The sequence below is a fragment of the Oryzias latipes genome, chromosome 13 (genome assembly GCF_053564925.1).
Source record: "Oryzias latipes strain Hd-rR chromosome 13, Olatipes_Hd-rR_3.1".
NCBI classification, from domain to species: domain Eukaryota; kingdom Metazoa; phylum Chordata; class Actinopteri; order Beloniformes; family Adrianichthyidae; genus Oryzias; species Oryzias latipes.
In genome coordinates, this window is record NC_136249.1 from 14,468,868 (window position 1) to 14,494,028 (window position 25,161).

Sequence of the window (25,161 nt, forward strand, 5' to 3'; positions counted from 1 at the left end):
ACATGTGAGAAAAAAGGAGGCTGTTCATGAGAGTGTGTGATAGGTTTTATTGCATTTTGTAGATAGTCAGGCTTAAGTCAAGGTCTCTTTCTCTGTCTCTTTCACACAAATACAGCCCTGACAGAGCTTATAAAATGTCAGTGTGACCAACAGAAAGCAAAAATGTGGGAGTTCAGACGTGCTTCTGCTGCAATTGTTTTATTTTTCTTTCCATTCACCTGCTGAACTAAGAGGTTAAATTGTTACTACAAATGTGTCTGACTTTGGATGTGTGCTATGTAAGGACCTTACTGCGAAGCCACCATTCTTTTTGGCTGCAGGGTGGTGCATTCTTGCCCCACAGAATGCTCTGGCTCAAATCTTGACTAGGTCCTTTCTGTGTAGAGTTTGCATATTCTAATTTTGACCATTTTAAGTTATAAACACGAACGTTAAAAAAGCTGTTTCTAAGATCCTCAAATGATTAAAACCACAATTAAATTAACATCTTACTTTTTTTTTTAAAATAACTCGCCCAACAAAGATAAAAGACCAAGAAGATTAGCTTATTCTTATTTTTTTAGACAATTTACAGAATCAATATGTGCTGTGGCCTAAAGTTTAGATGCACTGTGGTATTAGATTAAAAATAATGTCAAAGATTATAAAGAGAACCCCCCCCCCCCCCCCCCCCCCAAAAAAAAGCATTAGGGAATAAATGCTAAATCATGTAGCTGTTCCAACAGCTGGAATCAAACAAAAACGTGTCAGCACGCTCTGTTTTTAAACAGTGGTTTAAAAAGTGAGTAGAATTAAATTGTTTGACGAACTTTTTTGGACTCTGACAGTTGAGAGATTCTCTTCACCAAGGTGCTCATAGCGCAACTTGAGTTTATTAACTATTAGCTGTGGGTTTTAAAATTGTAACATTTTGGAAAAAAATATATTTTCCTTTTGGTTAAAGAAAAAATACTTCAAAATTAAAAACCTATCTTCTGTACATCATCAAAAACTTTTCTGACATTTACACAAACATCTATCGATGATTTTTTATCCTAATTTTAAAAAAACCTCACTGATTCCCTTTAATTTTCTCTTAACATTCTATTCTTTTTTTCAAAGCGGAACCTTTGTCAGACACGACACGAGGGGGACATATTATTTGCAAACACCAGCAGTTTCCGGCTGTATTTATTTTTGAAATTTCGACGCCAAAGTGAAACAAGGGCAGTTTTAGACTTGCGAATTTTCACTCAAATTTTTACAAGCAGAGTTCGGAAAGCGTTAGATCGTGAATCCACTCGGAAGGTTTGGCGTTGATAGTTTTCTGTAAACTTTCATCAGCTTCGTTGATGTTGTTGTTGGACCCTCGGCCTCGCGGCACCGCCGGCAGCCATGTCCACGCTGTTCCCCTCCCTGCTGCCCCGCATCACCGAGTCTCTGTGGTTTAACCTGGACCGGCCGTGCGTGGACGAAGCAGAGCTGCAGCAGCAGGAGCAGCAGCATCAAACATGGGTGACCGAACGAGTCTTTTCCGCCTCATCTGCTGTGTCATTTCACCGTTTGTAATGTAAGATCTGCTATCTGTAGTTGCAGAGCATCGCCGAAAAAGACAACAACCTGATGCCTATTGGAAAGCCCATTTTCGAGGTATAAACGTGAATCTGAACAAAGCTGTGAAGCTGCTGGACGCTTAAGGTTCTCCCAGTCATCATGATGTGGTCTGCATGTCTGATCCAGGCAGGGTACGAGGAAGAGGAAGAGGAGGACGATGAGGATGAGGAGGACAGCGAGGAAGACTCAGAAGATGAAGAGGACATGCAGGACATGGACGAGATGAATGATTACAATGAGTCTCCAGATGATGGGGAGATTAATGAGGTGATGTCATGTTTTTGTTTTATGGGAGGACAGGCATCTTTATAGTGGATCAAAGGTGACAATTTGAATAAATACAACATTATAAGGGTGTATTCAGACTGGACATATTTGGTTGAATTAGTTTCCCCCGATAATCCGGAACAAATTTTCATTCTGAATACCACCGCTCTCAGACCGCTCTGTCAAGGTGGTCTGGTTCATTTTCAATCCGACCGATCTTCTGTTCGCTATGAGAATGTATTCAGACTGGGAAAGTCCTTTGTTCCAGATCGAGTCCCAAACCTTGCGTTTGGTCTATATTCAGACTGGCATCAAGCGGACCTTTCTGTTGAGGACCAAAGCTTGTAAACAAAACCACATGACGAAAGATCTCTTCAGTCATTGGCCAGGAACTACGAGGGGGGGTCAAAACAACAAGAGAAGGACAGACGTACTGTCCTTTACAATCCTAAGCGGAACAGTTAACTGCTCAAACTTTTTATTTCGATTATCGCTTTTGAACTTGGGAACAAAACTTTTTACTTGCTACATTGGTACTTGCATGCTGCAAGGCGGTTACTGGCAAGGTGGCGTGCCGCGTGTGCTTTAACTCAGAGGCTGCTAGCAGCTGCAGATGAGGAGACGTTTGGTATGAAGGTATGCTGATAACATCTAGATTGTTAGGAAAACGGTGAGAAGCAATTTGTGTCACGTTAAAAATGTTTTATTGAATCTGCACTCGACCGACCCCATTTCAATGAGTTGCTGTGTCTTATCGTTGTCACAGCATTGTTTTAAGAGAAGTCTGCATACTTTCTTAAAAATGGCAGCTTTTATGTTTGTTTATTTCCATAGCAACCATTTAATTTTTCGTTGCCTGGGGGTGATAAGCAGGTCCATGTAATTTTTAGAAGAATTGGAAAAAGTAAATTTTTGGATTTCCTTGGCAACAGAGGTTTTTTTTTTTTTTTGTTAACCATTCCAACATTTCTAATATAGTCATATCGTTTTATTCAACTTGATCCAACGCTTCATGTAATAAATTTTCACAAGATTTCGATTCAAAGTTTGCGGGCAGCAGGAGAGCAGGCGGCGTGTAGCAGCCGCTCAGACATTGAGGGTGAGTAGAAAGGGGGTCATGAGGATTTGTAGCATCTGCAGCTTTAATTACATGTATATTTCACATAAACTGAATTGGCATTAAATTATTGTTGACACATTTATTAAATGAACTAATGTTGTATTCAATTATTTCAATATGTCACCTTTTGTCCTCCAAATCTTTAATGCTGATGGGTAAAAGTATTTGGTTGCTCAGCTGTAAATCTTAATCTCTTCCAAACACTCGTCTTTAATCCAACTTTGTTTCTTGGGCAGGTGGATATGGAAGGACCAGAGCAAGACCAAGACCAGTGGATGATATAGAGAATGAAATCATTTTCAGTCTCATTCAAGTAATCTGTCTTTAGGTTTGTGTCCCTTTTATAGAACATTGGGGGTCTGATTTCTAACAGAATAAAAGTATTGTCTTAATTGTCTCATTTTGAGCTGCAGACCAACGGAAGCTCTTGACATCTGGACCCGCTAGCGTCCCCTCAAAGACCCACAAACCCTCTGGTGTGCTTTTGTAACTGTCATATCTAAGTGACAGCTGCACACTGTGGTTCAGTGATCTTTTATTTAAACCTTGACCCGGTCGTATCTTCAGTCATGTGCCTTCACTGCTGAGCAACCAGAAACACTGGTGTGGTTAGCACAATAATGCATTACTCATGAAGAAAACAAAAAGACATTTAAAGGTGTTTTAGCTGTTTTATTGCAGTGTTGTGTACCTTTACGGCACTCTTTCAGTAGTGACTTCATAAAGTTATACGATTCTCCTTTCAGGCTTTTAAACTGAATTGTTTAGTTTAGTTACAATAAAGCTTGTTAAAGGATACACCAGAACACACAAAGTCCATGTGAAATTCCTCCTGCATATGTTACAGTGACTTTTATTTATAATAAACATTGTTTTAACATTTTGATCTCGTCATGTTTAATTTTCCCATTTGTATAAATGAAAAATGAATGTGATGCCCCTTTAATGTGTTATTATGGGAATATTATGTTTAGATGCTTGTATAATTGCAATTCTAGATTATTTATTAATTACAAGTCCAATTCTAATCACTTTCAAAACACTGGATGTACATATTTCAGTTTTTTTACATTTTATATTTAACATTTATTTTTATTTCTAATTCCGACTTTTCTTTTCTTTTAAACACATTGAGAGTATCATCCTTTTGTTTGACAAACAATAGCATTAAAGGAAATTCTCTCTGTGAATCCTTTGCTTAATCTAAAAACATAAATTAAAATAATTTATCCATAACTCAAAAGATTTGTTCATAGTGTATTCTGGTTGTTTTTTTTTTCCTTCTAATTTCCAGGTTTAGATTTGTTGTATCTAAAACAAAACGGGATGGCATACAGACAAAAGGAAAACCATTATTTGGAAATGAAATATTTCCAAATATTTGATCCTTTAAATGTTGTTAAATATTTTTATTGTAAGAAACAATTCATCACAATTTCATTTATCATAGAAATCTGATTTATACATGGTACTTTTGTAAGTTTTTTTTAAAAATGACAATAATTAGGTTAAAAAGCTCTTACTAAATTTACAGTTTTATGCCAATTAATATTTTTATGGAATCGTTTTTATCCACATGCCATAGTTTCACTCAATCATAACTTGAATATTCGACTGCATTTTTAGGGATTTTATAAATGTGTGGAAGTTTACTTAATTCCCTGAAACACCAGCTCTGCCATCCCATCCCGAATGCCTTTGCTGTATTCCAGCATTGCTCTGTGGATCTTCCACTCATACAGACCACTCTTGCGAATGTATCTGAGGAACTTTGGAGCCCCGGGAAACAGCACATTGTCAGCCAGAATCACAGATCCTTTTCCCAGCAGGCCACATTCCTCGAGCATCTGCAGCACAACATAAGGAAGTGACAGAGGAGCCCAAATGGATTTATCTTGTAAAAGTCGGCTAAAGGTGTGCACAGCACAAAATAACCCAACATTGGTCCTTGAAGCCTTAGTCACAACTGCACTTATGGATGATACAGGCTGTCTGCAAGCAAAAAAATGGTTAAACCTGCAGGTGGCCTGCACAAAACATTGAAGTCCGAGGCCACTTAAGCACAGTTTGTTGCTGAGAATGACAAGTTGTAGTGAACACTTATACAACACATAGCGATAAAATAGGTGAGATGCAGGTGTGTCGTATAAATAATTTAAGGGCTCCTTGCGTGCACCCTGACTGTTAAATATGAGGAAATGAGAGAGAGTGTAGTTTGTGGGGACTTCAGCATTCCGGACTCGCACCTTAATAACAACTAGAGTGTGGTCTAAGGGGACTGTACAACAGCAGCACCATAAGTCTTAAGTGCATGTAACTTACGTCAGCCTTACAAATACTTCATGATACACTTGCCACATGCATGACAATGGTACATTCCAAATGGTCTATTCACCGTTACAGTAACTTTTTCATGTTTTTATATATATATTTTTTAAATTTGTATTTATTTAAATTGTTGTTGTCTTAACTGTTTTTTGTATTTTATATACAGTATACAGTGTATATGTTGTACGGCGACCTTGAGTCCTCAGAAAGGCGCCTTATAAATAAAATGTATTATTGTTCCATAATTATTCCATAAATATTATTTTTACAGTACTTTCTATTTTCATTATGTCCTTTAAGGTGGTCGTATGAGCCTTAAGGAAGCTACAAGATACACTTGCGCTCCCCTTAAGATGCGGCCACTCCTCTCTACGACCCTCCATGGGCCGGACAACCCAATAACATGTAGCTCCCATGTGAGTTAACCCCCCTATGGGTGCATGTGACTAAGGCTTGGAGCTAAAGTTGTAATCTGTTCTTGGATTTTTGATTTGAAAATGACCACACAGAGGCTCTACTCATGTCTTCACACCTGCAGATCAGGAAGGTAACATTTCTTCCAGTGGTCCATGAAGACAAAGTCAACCCTTTCCAAATTGTAGTCCGACCGCAGACGAGGGATCACCTCATCTGATGGATTCACGATGAGCTCCACCTAGGTAAGCAGAGGGGAAAGGCGTCCAGGGGGACGGGGCTGTGAACGCCTTTGATACAAAGAGGAATCCTGCAAAAAAGGTGACTTCTTTCCTCACCGTGTCATCATCAAACCCTGCCAGGCGGAGGATTTTCTCAGCTATTGCGGCGTTTGTCTGATCCATCTCAATGCTGTAGAGCCTGGCCCCCAGAGGCAGAGCCCGGGCGATCCGAACGGTGCTGTAGCCACAATGAGCTCCCAGCTCCAGAACTGTGAGTGGGCTCTGCTCCATGAGAATCCGATCCAGGATTTTACCTGATCATGAACCCATCAGAGAATATTCATTCACGTTTCACTGCATTCAGGAATTAACACCTTTTGTTTGTTTATTAACACCTAAAATCACAAACCTCCTCCCCACCTTTTTTAGGCCCAATGTTACTGATGTACTCCACTTTGTTGCACCAGTAATCGAACGCATCCAGGATACTGTCAGGGTCCCCGGGGATGGAATGAGTGAGGACGTACTGATAGGCTCGCTCCTCCCGACTTAAACCAGTGACGCAGTCCTTCCATATTCTGACCAGAACCGCCCGATAGAAAAGCACAAAGTAGTAGCGGTACCTGATTATGAGCGTCAGCAGAAGGGGAAGGAAGGCCAAAGCAATGGCACCTGACACCATCCTAGCAAAGGGGGACGGATACACAAGCAGCAGTGATTAGACCACAGAAAAATTCTCTTTTTCAAAGTCTCCAATGAAAAATTCAGTTTCGCGTAATGAGATGGTTCATGATGATAAAACAAGTTTTAGTTGACTTTGTTTAGATCAAGGTTCTATCTACAAATCGCAACACTCATAGAGCCATCCAGGTCGAATTCACATTTATGTTATTGTTACTATTAGGATATAAATATAATAGAACTTTGTTTTTTTTATGAATAAACCATAATCATAAAGATGAATGTATGTTTTTTTAAATATGAAATTGTTTATAACTTTTGACAGGTTGACATTATTTCCCTTCAAAATAAAAGACGGAAATTCATACATTTAAAGAGCTAATATTAAAAATATAAGGACTAGTAAATGATGTTTACCAGATTTTTTGGCTATATGGCAAACTTAAAGTCTGTGAGTTTCGGTTCGGTAAAAGACAGTCCAACTTATAATCCAGCACGCCTTAAGTATGAATTCTGGTTGTGCTTACTGACCTCAGTGTGATTTTCTGTGGTACACGGCGCTCATGTTCAACTTTCGTAACCTACATAGCTGTAGCCCTTGATGGATTGTTGGAGCATTATGGGTACTGTAGTCAGGAGCCCCGTTTGTGAATGAGCTGAATAAGTTTCATTTATCTGACTGTTTTATTTCAATTGATGCGCCATATAATGCGGAAAAAAATACATTAAAATGAAAAACATTTTGCTTTTCTTTAACAACAGAGCCACAAAAGAGCCACATGCGGCACTGGAGCCTCAGGTTGCAGACTCCTGGTTTAGATGAAGACTTCCCAAAGTAAACGTTTGAATTTGGGTATCCAGACACTGAAGTCGCAGGTAGTTGCTACTATGATACTAAAGGAAAAGGCCAAACTTTCAGTAATTAACACAAAACAGCAGAACATTTTCTAAAATTAAATAAAACCTTCAAGCTTAACTGAAAACTATTCAACACAAGCTGCAAAGGCTGCAGTCTGGATGTTTGTCAGGCAACTGAACTTCTCAGGTTCTCTGGACAGGACACCTGGACAGGTACTGCCGATTCAGAGGAGATTGACATGCACTTTTTAAAATACTGGGAAAAAAACTCACCTTTTCTGTAAAGCAAAGTGGAGGAGTCGATGATGAGCACTGAAAAGTGACACTTTGACCAACACAGGTGCAGAAATACAAAGAGAGGAGTGTCTGTCTGCGTACATCAGAAGGTGAGAGACTGAATAATTTATGTATCACACGCATGACAGTTAAGATCTAGAGTTCAGTAAAAAGACACCGCCAACATAAAAGCTTTAGATATTTTATTCTCTTTTGGCTTGTGGTTGCAGAATCCGTTAAAATTTTTAAAATAGACCTGACGATTAAATAAAAACCTAAAAGAGTTACATACGTAGGCTAAAGGAAATTGATCTGTCAAGTAAAGGTTTGTTTGTGTGTTTCTATGGAATCCATTTTCTGTCCTACTGAGACACAATAAACATTACGAAAAGAAAAAAGAACATTTCTGAAACTTAAAAACCAGTCAGTCTTACGAACATTAATTTGTAAACTTAGTTAAAAATGCCTAAAAAGACAATAAAAATAAATTTTGTAGGAATAAAAATAAAAAGGAAGTAAAAATAAGAATAAAAACAAATTATTTAAAGAGCCCATCTTATTAAAATTGTGTTTTTGGTGTTTTTAACATGTTTTCTTGGGTTTTTTTTGATGAGGGCAGACATATATGTAAAGAAAAGTAAGCTCAAAATTGAATTTCTGAGGATTTTTTAATTCACATAGTTGTGAATCAGGTGCAGATAAAAAATGCAATTTGAAAAAAGCTCCCTATGCTCCACAACGGGAAAGAAAAGAGGGCACAGGGTTAAGCCGCACCATCAGTCCTGCCCAAAACCCAGAGGTGAATTTCTGATGAACTCCTGCTGCTCTGCAGAAACTATGCCCAAGAAAATGACTGTTTTTATTTTCTTTTCTTTAAAAACAGCATCATCATGATTAAAAACCCACTGGGAAGGTGATGGGAGTGGGTCTTTGTGAACTAAAAGAAGATTATTTCCATCCATATCTTGGACTGAATGTTTACATCATGGTAGAATATAATTTAGAAATGTGGATTTTCTTTTTCTCATTTCAGCAAAGTTTTTGAATTCAGAAAATATCTAAAAATAATAGAAACTGATCACAGTAGAACCAGACTGTAGGCTTTTATGCAAATGTATACGAATACATCAGTTTACAGTCATTTCACCAAAAAAATATATTTTCCATTTTGCCTGTTTATAGAAAAAAAAAGCCTCCTTCTCCAGTTTAAAGGATGCAAAATGTCTTTTTTTTATATATTTCCTTTGTGACTTTTGCAGATGTGCTCTAACTGGTGTTAACAGACAAAATGACTACATTTGCATTGTTTTCTATTGACGCTGTTTGGTCTTAAGTGAATGTGGTTTTACAGCAATATTTTGGAAATGCTAAAAGTCCTAAACTTACACAGTTTGTGTTGTGTGTTATGAAAACATCAGTGGCACAAATATTAGGTTGGAGCCAATCACTTTAAACATCTGGGCAAGGTTTTTTGATGAGCGATCTGATGAACTTCCTGAGTTCTCTCTCCCCTCTGGTCCACCTCAGCAGTCGAGTCAGCACCAGTCTTCCCTCCTCAGCCTGAGCCAGGGATAAGAACCACCCACCAGAGGCTGCTTTCTCCACTTTCCCTCCATCTTTGCTTTGCTTCCCATCCACCTGCCCTTCAGCGGACTCTGCGTCTTCTTTTACCCTCGCAGCATCCAATCCAGGACAGATACAGCTGCCGCCCTCTTGCAGCCACAGAGCGCCATAGACCATCGCACTTCCAAATTCTTGAACCCTCTCTGCGCCTCCGCCTGCCCACCGGAGGATGCGGCTGCGGGCATGCGGCACCAGCTGGCGGTCCCGGCCCACTGTAGACACGCTGTCCAGACGCATCTTCAAGGCTGGGACGGAAAAATGTAAGTCATCTCCTCGCTTAACTGTCGCTCAAAAGACTTTTTTTTTTCTTTTTCATTTGCTTTACATGACCTTCTTCAAAAACCAAACGCTCAACTCCAGGATGGGCTCTTACCGTATGGACTGTGGCAGAAGTTTTCTTGGATTTCACTTTCTCCTTCTACAGCCAGACTGCATACATCGCAAATGATGCTCCCTGTAAAGGAGAAGTAAAAAGGCTGGTGTTGATGGCAGTTCGGTACAGAGGTGAAAAAAGCATTCAGGCCTTTAATAAATTCTTAGAGTATCAAAAAAGGTTCGAGCTGATTTAGTGAGAGAAGAAACAAATAAAATCTGAGAAAAAGGGTTGATTACTGATATAAAACAACCTTAAAACCAAGCTTCCTGTTGACATTCTACTGAAGTTAATGACTTAATTGGAACTCAGAACATTTCTGCAGCTGCAAACAATATTTAATTATTTAAATGACTCTTGTGAAATGTATCTTTTATGTTGTAATTTCTTTTTCATTAGCTGCTCATTTTGTGTTTTTTTTCATCTCACATCCTTTATAAGAAATTTTCATATGGAATGTATAAAACCTTATACTAAAATTAATGTATGTCAGCACAGGAGACATTTGGGTATATTTAATATACTTTATTAAATCAATTTCCTTTGAAACTAATTCTTTACTTTTTAGCTGTCAATGAATGAATTAAACCAACAGTTTTGGGGTTAACATGAGTAAGACCATGTCTTATCTATTGGAACCAAAACCAAAAAAATCTCAAATGAAAACATTTTCAATGTGTCAACAATTTCAACATTCTGTGGAAATAAAAAGCTGTTTTTTTCCAGTAAGTCATTCCAAGTTCATCATTCAAACAGCCATGACTACATGAGGTTGTTTAATAGACCAGCAGCACCACCTGGTCACAGCGCCTTTAGGTTGGTAGTAGACAGCCAGATGTTGCAGGTGAACTTGTGAGTCTCAAAGTGTCATCAGCAGACTTACATCAAGACACAGAACTACTGGCAGAGTTTGTGACAGACCCCTGAGTGGAGCCGTGCAAATGACAGAACACATGACCAGTACCTAAGGACCTCTGCACACAGACATGGTTTAGCAAACGCCACACAGCTGCAGGCCCGTTTACCAGATGTGAAGGATGTGAGTTTCCACACTAACTATTGACAACTGGCTCCACCGCTTTGACTTGAATACCAGACGACTGTTGCAGGTGACTCCACTGACACCAAGACAGTGCCGTGAACGTTTGCAGTACAAGACCATGTGACCTGGACAATGCAGGAATGGTCTATAGCGTCCTGTTCACTGATGTGTGTTGGGTCACTTTGCGCAGAAATTATGGTCATCGGTGATGCTGGAGGAGAGCGATACGCCGAGGTCAACATGGTCGCCAGAGTTCACTTTGGTGGAGGAGCTGCAGTCTGAGCAGGCATCACCAGCCAGCACAAAACCCATTTGGTTATTTTAGATGGTCCAGTCACTGCAGGTTCTTACCTCAGAGACATCTTAGAACCATTATCCTCCCCAATTCCACCAGCACACCCCTAACTTTCTGTTCATGGACTAAAATGCTCCATACAGGGTGCCAGAATTTTCACACCTGGACTTCAGGAAGTGGGAGTGTCTCAAATGGTTTGATCAGCAATGACCCCAGACCTAAATCCCATAGAGCACATCTGGAACCAGCTGAAGCAGAGACTGGATGACGGTACACCACCCTTAACCCTTGTGCTACCTTAGATGACCCCACCCTTACTTTGACGTGTTATTCTTACCAGGACAAAGGTGGATAAAGGGGGGAAAGATTTCATGATTTCCATGGACACCAGTGAAGATCACAAATAATTGAAGAAAAAAGGTTCAGAGCACTGTCTAGTGGGTCTAGATGACCCAACTCCCAATGTTAAAGTGCCTAGGACAACAAGGGTTACGTAATCTAGCAGAACTGCATGTAGCACTTGTGGAACGCGTTGCCTCAGAATGACATCACGAGGCTATTGAGGACCATGAGACGTTCCCGTCCAGCTGTCATTGAGGGAAATAGGGGAAATAAAGTTTGGTAATTTTGGGCTTTCTATTATTGTCTTCATTTTTGGGGTACTGAATATCAAACTAAGAAAATTTGTTTTTATTAGTAATATCAAAGTACATTTTTACCTATTTGAATCAAATTCAGACAACATAGGAAAAGCTCTCACGTAAATAACAATATTTTAACTTATTGTGTGTGATCATGTAATGTTGGATTACTTCAGGGTTGGCCAACCTTGGTCTTCAAAAGCCTCAAACCCTGCCTGATTTCCAGCTCTACCTGGACTGCTTGATGATGACAACCTACACCAGGTGTGTTCAATCAATCAGGATGTAGAATGACTTGAGTCAGCCAATCAGCAGCAAGCTGGTCAGGGAGAACTGGAAGACAGGCAGGGTTGTGGCTCTGAGGACCGGGGTTGGTCATCCCTGGATTACTTGTTCCAGAGCTGCACAAGTGGAACTAAAAAGAAACTAAAAAAAAAAAAACAACTGAAGAACATTTTCTCCTTAAGTTTCCTTTTCTACACATCAGCAAAAATTCAGTGCTTTAGCTTTTTTTTTTTGTGAGTGCTACTTTGGAAAAGCTTTTTGAGGAGTCAAAGTTCACAGACCCTTGAGCGCCTCCTCGTGCCGGACCTCCTCTTCAGTCCGCCCCTCCCGCGCCCCGGTTGCCGGGATACAGAGTTCGGTTCCGTGGGGGAACCGGGAACAGTTGAACATCTCTGGCCAGGGGAAGCCAAAGGCGCTCATGACGGGCACGCATCCGTCCCGCACGGCTTCGCACAGGCCCCTGCAGGGGCTGACGGGCCCGCTGAGCTCCGGCAGGCAGACGGGCGCGAACAGGGAGCACAGGAACTTCTTGGTGTCTCCGTGGCACAGCTTGGAGACGAGGGGCAGCCACGCCGCCGACTGCTGCTGCACCTCCCGCAGGCTGTCGTGGCCGAGCAGGTTGGGGATCCACATGCGCCGGTAGCCGATGCCGTGACACAGCGACAGGGTGTTCGGGATGGGTTTGCACACGGAGCGGAGGGACGGCTGTCCGAGCGGGGTCAGCAGAGCCACGCTGCCGGGGTCGTGGGAGGCTGCAGGCGGCAGAGCCACCAGGCTGAGCAGGAAGATAAACATACTGCCTTCAGGTTGGATCCCAGCCGCTGCAACTCCTGAAGGTGGAAACGGAGAGGAGTGGAGGAAACAGGAGGTGATGAAGAGACAGGCACCTCCTTCAGCCCACCTCTGCAGCCGTACAGAGCCTTACCAGTGTGCCTTCACTTTATAGGCTTTTTATATTCAAGTTTCACTCCAATCATCTTTTGATCGATTGTAAAATTATTACCAGTGGTCTTTTAATTAAGATTATGCAGTATTTAGGATAAAAAAACCCGTCGTTTTCTAGGACAGCAAAGCAGCAGGAGTTTTTATTTTTAGAAATTTGCCTCTGAGTTGTGGGCAGGACTGTTGGGGAAGCAAGCCCTCCCCCCTTCCCCTCCCCTTTTGCTGAGAGCTCTCTGTTTTTCAAACTGCATTTTTTTCCCATCTGCTCCTGATTCTCACTGTTTTCAGTAAAGAAATACTCAGCAACGCAATTTTAATCAGCAGCAGTCACTAATTTTGAGAAAAATGCTTCAAGAGCATGTTAAAAAAACACAATTTTTATTGGAAGGGGTCTTTAAAAGAGTGTCAGAGCAGGAATGGTTATTCTGACAAATAGGATGACTAAGTAATGGCAGCTTTTCCTCCATAGAAGTCAATGGGATTTTGGTTTTGGGAGCAAGCGGCTACTTCCTGTTTGGAACGCCAGCGGTGACATTGTTCGGTTTTAAACAGTATTGCAGCATCCCTAAAATCAACACGGCTCAAATGTTGGATTTACAAATAAAAAAGCAGTAGATCTGGCAGATTTCAAAGCATTTCAGCAAATGCAATTATACAGATTAATAGAAAAAGTTAATGACGAGTTATACAACATAATATAGTAAGAAATGGTTCTGATGCAGCGTAACTGCTGAGTATAATAAAAGCTTCTGTCTCTATCATCAGGCTGAGACAGAAACCCCTCTTTTTAGTGCCGCTGTTTTCCGTCTGTGAGGCGTGTCGGAGACCCTTTCATCTTCTCCAGAGAGATTAGACTTGTGCTTACATGTCACAGACTGCTCCTCTCTCACACCATCTTGCTTTTGTTAAGAATGGTATTAGAAAGAGAACTTCTTGATTTTTTTTTATAAATCTCAAAGTTTAAAACACACTGATCTAGTACAGTAAACTTGACTTTCTCAAAGTCCCACTCTAATCATCTTTTGCTCTATTCTAAAAATGTTCCAAGTGGTCTTTTAAATATGATTATGCCGATTTTACCCCAAATCAGCAAACCTATGCTATTTTCTTGGACAGTTTCTGCGGAGTGGCAGTCGTTTATTAGAAATTCAGCCATTACTGAAAGATGTCATTTTACTCGCTCTTCCTGTAGCTAACAGCCCCTCACACCCTCACCATAACATTTCCGGAGCAATGTTATCGTAATGCCTGATGCCAGCTCTGATGATGAAAACAAAGATCTACTTGGATCTAGTCATATAAAAGGTGGATGCATCAGAATGAAGCGGAGCAGGTGGGAATTAAACAGGCAATATTTCGATTAGAGGTCAGCCGCCCTACTGCTGCACCATGGCCACCCCATTATAATGTTGAACTGTTCATCCGCTGTTAGGCCATCATTGAAAGGCATGTGTTTTAAATCAAATGTATTTTATTTACCGGTAGTGCCATTTGACTCTGGAATTTAATCATGCTATTCCTTAAAAGTTTTGTCTTCACTGTAAAAAACAACAACAATAAGAGCTCATAGACAAATCTATGATAAAAACAAGTCAACATTGAGATATTTATATTTAAATTGACCCATTTTCATGAACAAATCTACATTTTCCTTGTCAAAAACATAAAATTGTCACAACCATGCTTACAGCTTATGGAGTTTTTTTTAAAAACTTTTTGTTTCTGAAAAAATTTTCTGAAAATGTGTTTACTGTATATATTTCCTGTCCGCACTTATGTTTGGCTAACTATTTGTTTGTCTAACTATCTTCATTAATTATGACTGGTACATTTTTTCTTTTCTTTAATTTCTGTGAGGATTTTTATGAGTAAATGTGGATTTCCAAACATTCACTGTGAATATCTGAAATGGAGAACCTTAAATTTAACGCCCATTCATTGTCACACACCTAAATGACCACTAGAGGCTGGTTTCAGAATGAGGCAATTTCCCACTGACTCTCACATCTAAAAGTCGGACTTTAAAGCAAAATTTTATATTTCTATTGATTTATTTTTGTTCACCACAGGTGTGGAATATGTGGAGGTGTGTGTTTTTTTTTTGATTGGCAGGTAGTTGGACTTAGCAAAACTCCAACATTCTGAGCAAACTGTGGGTCTTTTTTAGTTGCAATTCGGATTCAGATTATCCCAAGCGGAGTTTTGTTATCCATTACTGTTCACTCAAAAATCCAACACTTCAGATTTCAAAAGTCAGTTATTAGATGAAACAAGAAAAAGAATACCTTTTTTCATCACTTCAGCAACAAAATAAATAATCCATCTGTCCGTCTGTCCATCCATTTTCTTTATCAGCGATATAAACGGGGCCTGTTCACCTGCTGTTGGTTCTGATAAATTATTTAACACTTAAAGGTCTTTTTTTTCAGCTCTGCTCAATTTTTTCCTTTGGCTTTTAAACAGATGACTGATTATTTTCAGCTAAAGCTCCTGAAGGTGGAATTCACCACAGATATTTATTTTTTCTTATCTTAAATAAATTTTGGAGGAAAACGAAGGTGTTAATATTTTTTATTTATTTAATAATTTTTATATATTGTAAAAATGATAGATTCAAGATTTATATGTATATTATAATACATAATTTAAAAACATTATACTATTTTTTATTACAAATATTGATGACATAATTGTTTATCAGATTTCATTAATTGCCTGGAACAAAAATAATATTATTTGTTTTAACCCTTGTGCTATCTTAGATGACCCCACCCTTACTTTGACGTGTTCTCCCTACCATGACAAAGGTGGATAAAGGTGGAAAGATTTCATGTAATTTATGGACACCAGTGAAGATCACAAATCATTGAAGAAAAAAGATTCAGCGCACTGTTTAGTCGGTCTAGATGACCCAGCTCCCAATGTTAAAATGCCTAGGATAGCACAAGGGTTAACGAAGCAAGGGGTGAGGGTTCTAATGGCACACGGCCCCGCCGAAGGGCGCCACTGTGCTTCTGCATGAAACAACCTGCATCACGTGACGAAGGCCGCAGCGGCTTCACGAGAACCGGAAGTAGAAGTTGAGTTGTTGTTGCAACACAGCTGCTGTCATGTGATAGCCTGTCTGAAAAGCTGCTGTGCTGCAGTAGCTTCCTGCTTCTTGATGTTGTTAAAGTAAAAGTCCACAGGAGAGGAATTTTATGTTTGTTGGAGACGGAGCGCGCGGCTCGTATCTGAAGGAGAACAGGGAAGCCGCGCATTGCTAGTTTGGCTCCTCAGACGCCGCCGCCATGGGTTGCTGTTACAGCAACGAGGACGAGAACACAAGTCAGGTAGTTAGCCGCTAGCTAACCACAACCCGATAACTGTACGGTGCTCGGTTCTGCCTTGTTTACCGTGGTATTTACTTTTTTTTAAAATTGATATTTAAATATAAAGAGGAAAACCTGCCCATGTAACTTCTAGTTTTGTGTCAGATATTTCTGTAACATCTAAAGCAATGTAGCTAACTCTAATGCAGGCCTAGCCCGGAGCTGATTTAGTAGCTTAAGTAAAGTAAACAAGTTGTATATCTGTTAATGTAAACATCTGGATTTCTTGTTAAAGTTTAGTGGTTTATATATACGAAATATTTACTTATCAAACAAATTCACGTCCTGCAGTTTGTTACGTAGATTATGTTCGTGCTGTTTAATCATGGGTTAGAAATCAATTGTGAGCTGTAGGCTGTACAGAATACATAACTAGACTTTTCCGTATTGTGTCTTGAAGAGTTCAGTGTCACATGATCATGCAGACTCCAAGCTATTTTAGTATAAGGAAACAAGTGTGACGTTCCTTTGTTACTGTAAATATGCCATCATAGTTGTAGTAAAATAACTGTTTAGCCCTCTATTTTTATTATTTTTGCAAAGCACATTAAACCAAACACGTAAATTGTTCTGTTAAAAGCATAGTGAAATTTAAAGTATAATTGATTTAGTTTAAACATTTCTCTATAATAAAACACACATTAGGTTTAATTAACATTATTTTTATTGATTTGTGTAAGGTCTGGTAGCATAACATGTACAAGTGGATGAAGGGTTTTTGTATTCGTATTTAAAGAATTAAAAGTTGAGATGAACTGTTTTCCGGTTAAGTGAAAAAGTTTCTTAAAATATTTAAAATGAAATGGTACTGGATAACCTAACACATGAAAAATAAATATCATAACAGACTTATTGTTCAGCACTAGCAAAGGTTGCAGAGATTTCTCTTAGTTGAAGAGTTTGTAATATGTTCACTTATTAAAAGTAAAAATGAGTAACTTGCTGCACACATGTCATCTACAGTCTTTTGTCCTGGTAAAATGGCATGCTTTCATTGTTGCAACTACTTCAGAAAACAGTTTTAAGACAGTATTTGTGACATTTTCATTCAGAAGTGTGTATAAATTGTCTGAATAGATGCTCTGCTACTTTTGCAAGGACCCTGATGAGATTAAGCCCCTTATCCCCCACCCAAACCCCATTAGCAAGCCTCCAAATGGGACAGACTGGATCAATCCTAGCGTCCCATCAGCGCGGACGGATGAGCAGGCCATTCTCACATCCATCCTGGTCAAGACAGCACAGTAAGGCACTTTTTATGTTTGGATAGGTCCAGAATGGGACTTTTGACACTATAGTCTCAAACGCAAGTAATGAAAATCTCTTTGTTGTGTTTGAGGAACATCATTGATGTCTCAGCAGCTGACTCTGTTGTTATGGAGCAGCATGAATACATGGACAAAGCCAAGCAATACAGGTATGTCTTTGAAGACTACTTATTCGTTACCAACTGAACTTTTGGCATGTGTAAGCCAATAATTTAAATTTATATTAAATTTGTAAACTGCAAGCCTCTGTATTGTAATTGGTTGAACAACTTTTATTCTGCAATATTTTGTATACATGGTTCGGATTTAGCAAAAAAAACAGTTTTATTCGTGGAATCTAAAGCAATTGAGGATGATGAGGTCTTTGTATCCTGAGGAAGTTGTGAAGGAGGTAATTTAACCACAAAATTGCTGCAGTGCTGGTGCTTCCCTATAAAAGCTGTTTAGACAAAACAGCTGTCAAGCTGTAAAAGGCAACCGCCGGTTATAGTGCAAAACTGTGCAGTCTGGTCGGACACAAGCGAGACCATTTGGGTTAATTTTTTTTGAAGCTGAACTTGTGTTTTTTTTTATGGTTCCAGTACAAAGTTGACTGCAGTGAGCACCAGCCTACCACAGAAGAAAGCACTAGCCCTCCCCTCACTCACTACCCAGCCCCACCAAGTGCTTGCAAGTGATCTGGTGTCATATTCAGATATTCAGCAGGTAACCACACTGACACGCACTTTAATCCATGTCCTTGAATCCATGTCCTGTTTGTCCTGCCTTGTTTTATGCTGTAAAACCAGGTGATTTGTTTAAAAAACAAAACAAAGACCCTATAAAAAAGTTGAGGTTTATCTTGGTTGTGTTTTGAAAATAAAAACAGAGTATTTTGAAATATTGTTGCATCAACCCATTTCTTCATCTAAACATTCAGAATTCTCCCCCTTAAAAATGTACAAATGGACAAAAAAAAGAAAACAAGTGATATTAATTACTAGACTCTCAGTTGAAATCGCATGTTACTTTCTGCTGAAGTATTAATATTAATTTTTTTTTTCATTATTATGATCAGTGCTTTATATTTTAAAATATTCTATTAGAAGTCTGTAATAGCGTTCTGATCATGCAGATTTTCAAAATCAAATGACTCAGAATCGGATTGGGGGCAAAAAAAAACCTCGTTGGGAGACGTCTCCGCTAAGTACTTCATGTGAAGAGTTGCTTTTTCTCTTTTAACTGTAAAGCTGAACGTTTGTAAGACATCTTTTAAAGAGCAAATACACAATTTTTGTTCAATTCTTCAATATTTGACTTGCTGCTTGTTGGGACTGCAAATGGACATTAGCTCTGAGAGCTATGGTCTGGGACAAAGCACCTTTTCTTTTATTAATGTTCCTGTAATTGGTTCCTGTCAAATAAATGAAACCTACAATGTTGTCCTTTTTCCGCAGGTGTCCAAGATAGCTGCTTATGCTTACAGTGCGATCTCTCAAATCAAAGTGGATGCTAAAGAGGAACTGGTGGTCCAGTTTGCCATTCCTTGATTCTGCAACTCCGACCTGCATATTGTTCCTCCCATCCAAGTCGCTCTTCGTCTCATCTGTGTTCTCCTCCAGCCCACTTTTTCTGTTTTTTTTTAAAACTACTTTGATCCTGTGCTTCTCGGTCATACCTCTCAGTCATACCTCTGACTGTTAAAAACCCCACAGAGGTTTTGCTCCGGTCTAACTGTCCACTATTGTGCTTAGAGGATCTGTGACAGTAGGTTTTCTGTCCAATGTGCACTTGGGAGAGAGGTTCATGTGGGATTTCAGGCTCCATATGGAGATGTAGGGGAAAAGTCACATTCCTCATCTCTCTTTTGTTATAACCTGGAAGTTTTTCACGCCTTGTTTGGTTGAATCTTCAGGAAAGTCTCACTTTACTTTAATCCAAAAGCATGAACTGAATGGACGGAGTGCAAACCCCAGCAGTCTCTGTGACGATGAAGGAAAATGAAACAGCGTTTCAAAAGCAGGGGTGGGGACTGAAAATTTTCATTTGGTTATTTTTTTTGTTTTCCTGTTCTAGCCAAATGATGAATGCGTCTGATGTGTGGGGATTTAATTCACTCATGTCAGCTACGAATCAGTCAGCTTCTGTTTTGACATTTTTTAATTTTTTGTGTGTGTTTTTTTTTTTTTTGCCTCAGAATTTTAGATAATTGAATGCAGTGGGGAACAGAAGAGTGATGGAGGGGCAGGGTGTTGGAGGACACAGCATATTCATCCTTTTGTACAGACGGATTCTAAAAACATGATGGCTTGTACAGAGTTTGTCTGCTTGTAAAGGGGAGTTGAACCGACATGCAGCCTTCTCAAGTGTTAGTTTTACACAAAAAGGTTCACTGCAGGTTATCCTCATATAGAGTTGTCCATATTAATCAGAAACTAACCATCGTAGTCGAGTGTGTTCAAATTCCATGAACTGCAGGAGATGGTGAGATCTCAGAGCTTTTTGTGATTATTTATTTTTTGGTCTTCAATGCTTGTTTGCTCCACAGAGAGTGCGGTGAGCTGCTCTGGGCTCGATAAAGGGATGTTCAGCGAGGATGTGACTATTTAAACCACACAACTGATTTCAGCTTTTTTTTTCAGTTACTTGGCTTTTCTTTTTGTTACTCGGATGTGTAATACTACCTGAATAACTGTATGTTTGTAATATTTTAGGCTAGTACCAAAAACTTTTAGTTTTTTTCTTTTTTTTTGGGTTTAATCAGTACATTAAAAATTTTCAACAAAGTAGTCGTGTATTATTAAAAACACAACCTGGCATTTAAGAAGCTGTTTACTATGCGTTTCAATGATGAGCCTATAATGGGGTTTTAATAATAAAATAAATTAAAGCTGCGAGCGGTATTGTATGGCCTGCAGGCGCTGCCCTCCCTGCCCCCTTTTGTCCTGTCCTCACTGAATGGGCGACTGCCCCTCACCCCCCTCTTCTGCCCCTACCATCCTGGTCAGAGCTGCACTTGACATATTCACGACTTTTCTGTTGGTTTCACGTCCATAGCAACGGTTTTGTATTTGGGTTGCCAAGTGATGGCAAACTGATCTTTGTAATTCTGAGAAGAATCTGCAAGAGTTGTTTTATTTCTTTGACAAAGGAGGTTTTTTGTTAACCACGCCCACATTCCTAATATGTTCACAAATGTTCAATTATTCCGTTCAGCTTTAGTTAAGGTATTGTGTATTACATTTTTACAATATTGCATTAAGAAATGTGAAACAACAGGAAAATGCCACTTTTGTGAGCTCGCTAATCTACAATTGCCAACATTTTTCTCGAGGAGTTAGGCGATGGGTGAAAATCCCTAGGACAAATTTTAAGTTTATAGAAGGTACTAATGAAGATTTTTATTAAGAAAGTTCAAGATGGCAGCCTCTTCCCAGGGTCAAAGGTCAACAAAACTTCAAGGTGGGGGTGAAATTTCTTTAAGATTGCAAACAAAACATTTTTCTTTTTCCATATTGTGTGTGAAGAGTGCCAAAATTCACACTTAAAAGAGCCGCCAAGCTGCAGGTCCTGTGGCCATCCCATAATTTTAAAACTTCTTTTGAATTTGTGGTTAGTGGATTTTGAAAGTCTTTTTTTTTTTTTTTCTTTGGCTGCGTATGGCATTTTTGGCCATTTTTTTATGGATTCTCCTGCTCTGATTTTTTTTTTTTTTTTCGGGGGGTTGTCAATCACTATACCCAAAAATATTTTTTGTAGTCCTTGCAGTCCAGGACTGCTGAAGGACATGGAGAAAAAGAGGAATTTCAATGATAAAATAACCCAAAGAGGTGATTTAAAACCTTTAATTTATTTAGAAATGTTAATATTTTCACATTTAAAACCAACATTCTGAACTTTCTGTAGAATCTTTTCAGAGATCATCTCCAAGGATGCAGCAAAGCAGAACTTTGGAGCATCTAACATGAAAAATGTCATAACACTCGTCATCTCTGAAGCTGGTCAAAATCAGATATTTTGGAAAAATAATCAGCTTTCAAATATTCTTTTGAAAAACTACTACACAGCCCATCCATCCATTCTTTACGCAGCCATCAGGAGTTCTCTATATCTGCGACCGCTGGGTTGGTCTTACTGCGGCTTCTGCTTCGATGCCTCATCTTTGCCAGGACTCGCTCCTGGCTTGTTACTGCGCTGAAGTCCATTGACTTTAACTGAGGCAGTGCAAAAATCACATGATTTCTGTAGAGAGGAAAAGAGAAACCATTGACAGTGTTATTCTGATCTGTCAAAAACTACATTTAGGTTCATAAATACACCAGCAATGGAGGCTAATTCTATGTAACCTTTGTTTAGCGTGTGATTGGCAGTACCAGTGTGTCTTCAAACACTGCTGCTGTTGCACAGACGGACTGACGGGGATATGATCTGTGTTCTAGCACCTGTTGCAGAGTTATGCTTTCCAAGCACTTGAGTTCCAAGAGTTATACCTGACCCCACACTTCTACTGTGCAACAGTAGAAGCTGCTAAAGGTTTATATTTAGTCCCATTATGTGACTCTTTGCAGTTCTTACTGTAAGATTGAACAAGTAGCCAAATTCAAAAAGCTGTAGAACAACAGGAGTTCTGATGGCAATTAATTAGAAATGACAGCTGCTTTTGCTGTTAATCCCCACGCCAATCACCTTTTGATCAATTGTAAAAGCGTTGCAGCGGTTTTTTGATTATGGAGATTTTAAAAGCTTGAAAAAAACTTGTCGTTTTCTAGGACATAGTTTCTGCAGAGTAGCAGTAATTCATTCGAAATTCACCTTTAAGTTGTGGGTGGGACTGTCGGAACGGCCTAAACCTGCCTTCATTTCCCATAAACCCTTTGTTGACATGGTCTCCCACTAGCTTACAGCCCCTCACACACCATATCTAACATTACCAGTTCAACAAAAATCGTCAAACAATATTGGAGCTTTCCAGACGTACAGTTTATAGCCAGATGTCAGCTCAGACTAGGTCAACGTTTACATTTCTTTGTCTGCAAGTGTATGCATCAGAATGGAGCGGAACAGGGAGCTTGTTTTCTACGTCCCACCACATTTTATCGTCTGCCAGTGATTCACAATAATTTGAAAAAGAAATACTCAGGAATGCAATTTTGAGCTTCATTTTCTTTATATATGTTCTCTATCCTCAGAAAAGAAAAGCATGTTAAAAACACCAAGATTATGATTTTCATTGGAGAGAGTCTTTAGGGAGGACTTAAAGAACTTACATTCTACTTACTTACATTTCTGGAAAATGCTGTTGCATCTGAAATAAACAAATCTGTACCTATACGTCTTATTGGTTTCTATGGGGTTCCCATGTAAAGTGATGGAGTGGAGATGCTGAAGCTCCCCCAGCCTGTCCACCTCTGACAGAACACGAATGCTGTTCCCATGAAGATACAGCACACGCAGTTCATGCAGTCTGCATAGGATCTGGAGCAGAAATAATACCAATATAACATAAGTAGGATGCAGACATCTTTAAGATAAAAACACGTAAATAAAGGAGAAGGCCAAGTTACTCACTGGGTCAATGTGGGTAATCTTGTTGAAGGAAATATCAAGCCAAGCAAGGCGCTTGGGTTCCGCAAGGAAATGACAAACAGTTCTCTCAAGGTCAAATAAGTCAGTAATGTTGTTGTTGCTCAAGCGCAGAGAACAACACAAATATTTGTTCTCTGAGTTTTTTTTTAAAGGCCGAAGGCTTCTCCTGGGTTCCTCCGTCCAAGCATCTGAAAAGACAAACATATGTAGTATGTGTTTAAATGAAAACTGCTATCTACATTTATTTGAGTCTACTTTAAATGTGTGTCACAGAGCACCATTTCTAAGAAAAGAGGGATTTGTTCTTTGTTTGTTTTAACAAACCCAAAACATTCTTAAAATGACTGGAAAAAGAGGCCAAACGCATTTAAAAAGAATGTGACGTAAGGCAAACAGCAGAGGTGTAGCGATTGATTTTCACAACAATTCAGTTTATATCATAATTTATGATTGAAAACCTGATTCATAGTAGATATTGGTTCTTTTTTAACGATCCGATTCACTGACCTACAATCGATCGCGGAAATCTTTAGTCAATAATTCAACAAGTTTGACTTAGAGATGAATGCCAGTGCCAATTTCACCTGCACTGAACAGCACAGGTGAAGTTTTCCAGATTCCTTGTATGTCTTGTTAGATAAGTGTTAATTAAATATGTGTACAAACAAACAAGTAAACAAGAATGGTAAGGCAATACTGGCAAATTCATTCACATTTTAGTTTTCTACAGCTCAGCTCACTGTTGTTTTTCCACATCAAAATAATAGAAATAGAACATTCTTAGATCATTCTACCACACTGTATGGTCACATGTCTTTGCTAAATTTATAACGTTTCCTCACATTGGACTGGAATGATGGCTGGTTGATCATTTTTTGCCGTCATCACATGTGTGTTGTTGTCCGCTGTGATGCACTTAGTCGTTTTCAGTACCTCAGCCCAATTCGTATCCAACTCCAAATGGTATTTTCAAATATCCAATTAATTGTTTAATTTCTTGTTGAAACAACTTTATATGTTGATCTGATTAACAAGTGGCCTCAGACAGATCGGTCTGGTTGGATTGTAGGAAAAGAAATCAATTCATCAATAAAGTCGTTTGATTGTTACACCCCTTGCAAACAGTAATTCCATATATGTCACAAACTTGTCCTATAAAAATAGGTTAGTGTCAATTTCTTTTTGTGCAAATATATATTTATGTTGAGTTTGGTTTGCAAAAGTAGTTATTTTTTAATGAACTATTTCTATTCTAATCTAAGTAAATTGAGATATAATTAAAACAGGATAAAAATAATTAAAAATCATTACAATCCTGTATTAAAACTTGTGTATTAATGTCAAAAGAAACAATAGTGGACACAAAACACTCAGTCTCCTTTTTGCTCCATAATTCTCCCAAGTTTTATTTTTTTATTGTCCACCAAAAACACATGAAAATAAAATTAAGTCTGGAATTATTTTTGAAAAATGACATGTTTTATAATACTTGTTGATGAATTTAACCATTTTTTTAAAAAAAAACAACCTTTTGGCATAACCATATATTTCACAGGAATTTTAAGTTAATGTTTTTCAACAGCAAGTCTGATGGAAAACATATAATAAAAATGAAATTAAAAATCAAACTTGAGAAATAAAAACTAAGCCAAAGCAACAAATAGAGAAACAAAAAAAAGTACAACCTGTTAGCTTGCTGATGTTTTTAAAAGAGAGATCCACGGGCGCGCCGAACATAATAACCTAATGACGTCAAATCAATTTATCTAATGAATGACAAATTCAGCACATTCAGGAATTTCCTGAATTTGAAATTCAGTAATTTTCCGAGGGGCTTTCTGACAACTTCGGCTTTCCCAAACACAACTGTTTCTATGGAAACAAGCAAATGCATCCTGGGACTTGTAGTAGTAGTCACATGATAACACGTGTTGAGCATTTACTGTGCATGAGATTATGAGCGATTAAAATGTATCATCTAATAGTTGGTTTGATGTT

The 25,161-nt window shown here is 38.9% G+C and overlaps 5 protein-coding genes and 1 long non-coding RNA gene across 6 annotated transcripts; 3 read left to right on the top strand and 3 right to left on the bottom strand.

The window, feature by feature from the left end:
- The first annotated feature begins 1,126 nt into the window (after positions 1 to 1,126).
- On the top strand, positions 1,127 to 3,863 carry anapc15 (anaphase promoting complex subunit 15). The gene is made up of 4 exons (XM_004075752.5): positions 1,127 to 1,494; positions 1,570 to 1,629; positions 1,720 to 1,860; positions 3,217 to 3,863. Exons 1-4 carry the CDS (start codon positions 1,375 to 1,377, stop codon positions 3,262 to 3,264), a joined length of 369 nt encoding a protein of 122 aa, XP_004075800.1. The 5' UTR covers positions 1,127 to 1,374; the 3' UTR covers positions 3,265 to 3,863.
- A 640-nt stretch (positions 3,864 to 4,503) lies between these two features.
- Positions 4,504 to 7,862, bottom strand: tomt (transmembrane O-methyltransferase). The gene is made up of 5 exons (XM_004075809.5): positions 7,756 to 7,862; positions 6,364 to 6,626; positions 6,061 to 6,257; positions 5,841 to 5,963; positions 4,504 to 4,827 (listed from the first exon to the last, which is right to left on the bottom strand). The coding sequence occupies exons 1-5, from the start codon at positions 7,860 to 7,862 to the stop codon at positions 4,630 to 4,632; spliced, it is 888 nt and encodes a 295-aa protein (XP_004075857.2). The 3' UTR covers positions 4,504 to 4,629.
- LOC144996811 (uncharacterized) lies at positions 5,604 to 8,061 on the top strand. The gene is made up of 2 exons (XR_013659617.1): positions 5,604 to 5,724; positions 5,847 to 8,061. It is a non-coding gene; the product is annotated as an uncharacterized LOC144996811 (long non-coding RNA).
- Positions 8,062 to 8,836: 775 nt separating this feature from the next.
- On the bottom strand, positions 8,837 to 14,634 carry sfrp2l (secreted frizzled-related protein 2 like). Its single transcript, XM_004075751.5, has 3 exons — positions 12,299 to 14,634; positions 9,755 to 9,835; positions 8,837 to 9,626 (listed from the first exon to the last, which is right to left on the bottom strand). Exons 1-3 carry the CDS (start codon positions 12,810 to 12,812, stop codon positions 9,208 to 9,210), a joined length of 1,014 nt encoding a protein of 337 aa, XP_004075799.1. The 5' UTR covers positions 12,813 to 14,634; the 3' UTR covers positions 8,837 to 9,207.
- A 1,302-nt stretch (positions 14,635 to 15,936) lies between these two features.
- Positions 15,937 to 20,363, top strand: lamtor1 (late endosomal/lysosomal adaptor, MAPK and MTOR activator 1). Its single transcript, XM_004075750.5, has 5 exons — positions 15,937 to 16,291; positions 17,429 to 17,574; positions 17,670 to 17,747; positions 18,180 to 18,303; positions 19,035 to 20,363. The coding sequence occupies exons 1-5, from the start codon at positions 16,250 to 16,252 to the stop codon at positions 19,125 to 19,127; spliced, it is 483 nt and encodes a 160-aa protein (XP_004075798.1). The 5' UTR covers positions 15,937 to 16,249; the 3' UTR covers positions 19,128 to 20,363.
- A 1,041-nt stretch (positions 20,364 to 21,404) lies between these two features.
- lrrc51 (leucine rich repeat containing 51) lies at positions 21,405 to 25,031 on the bottom strand. The gene is made up of 4 exons (XM_004075749.4): positions 24,849 to 25,031; positions 23,146 to 23,351; positions 22,904 to 23,052; positions 21,405 to 21,819 (listed from the first exon to the last, which is right to left on the bottom strand). Exons 1-4 carry the CDS (start codon positions 24,898 to 24,900, stop codon positions 21,672 to 21,674), a joined length of 555 nt encoding a protein of 184 aa, XP_004075797.1. The 5' UTR covers positions 24,901 to 25,031; the 3' UTR covers positions 21,405 to 21,671.
- Positions 25,032 to 25,161: the final 130 nt, after the last annotated feature.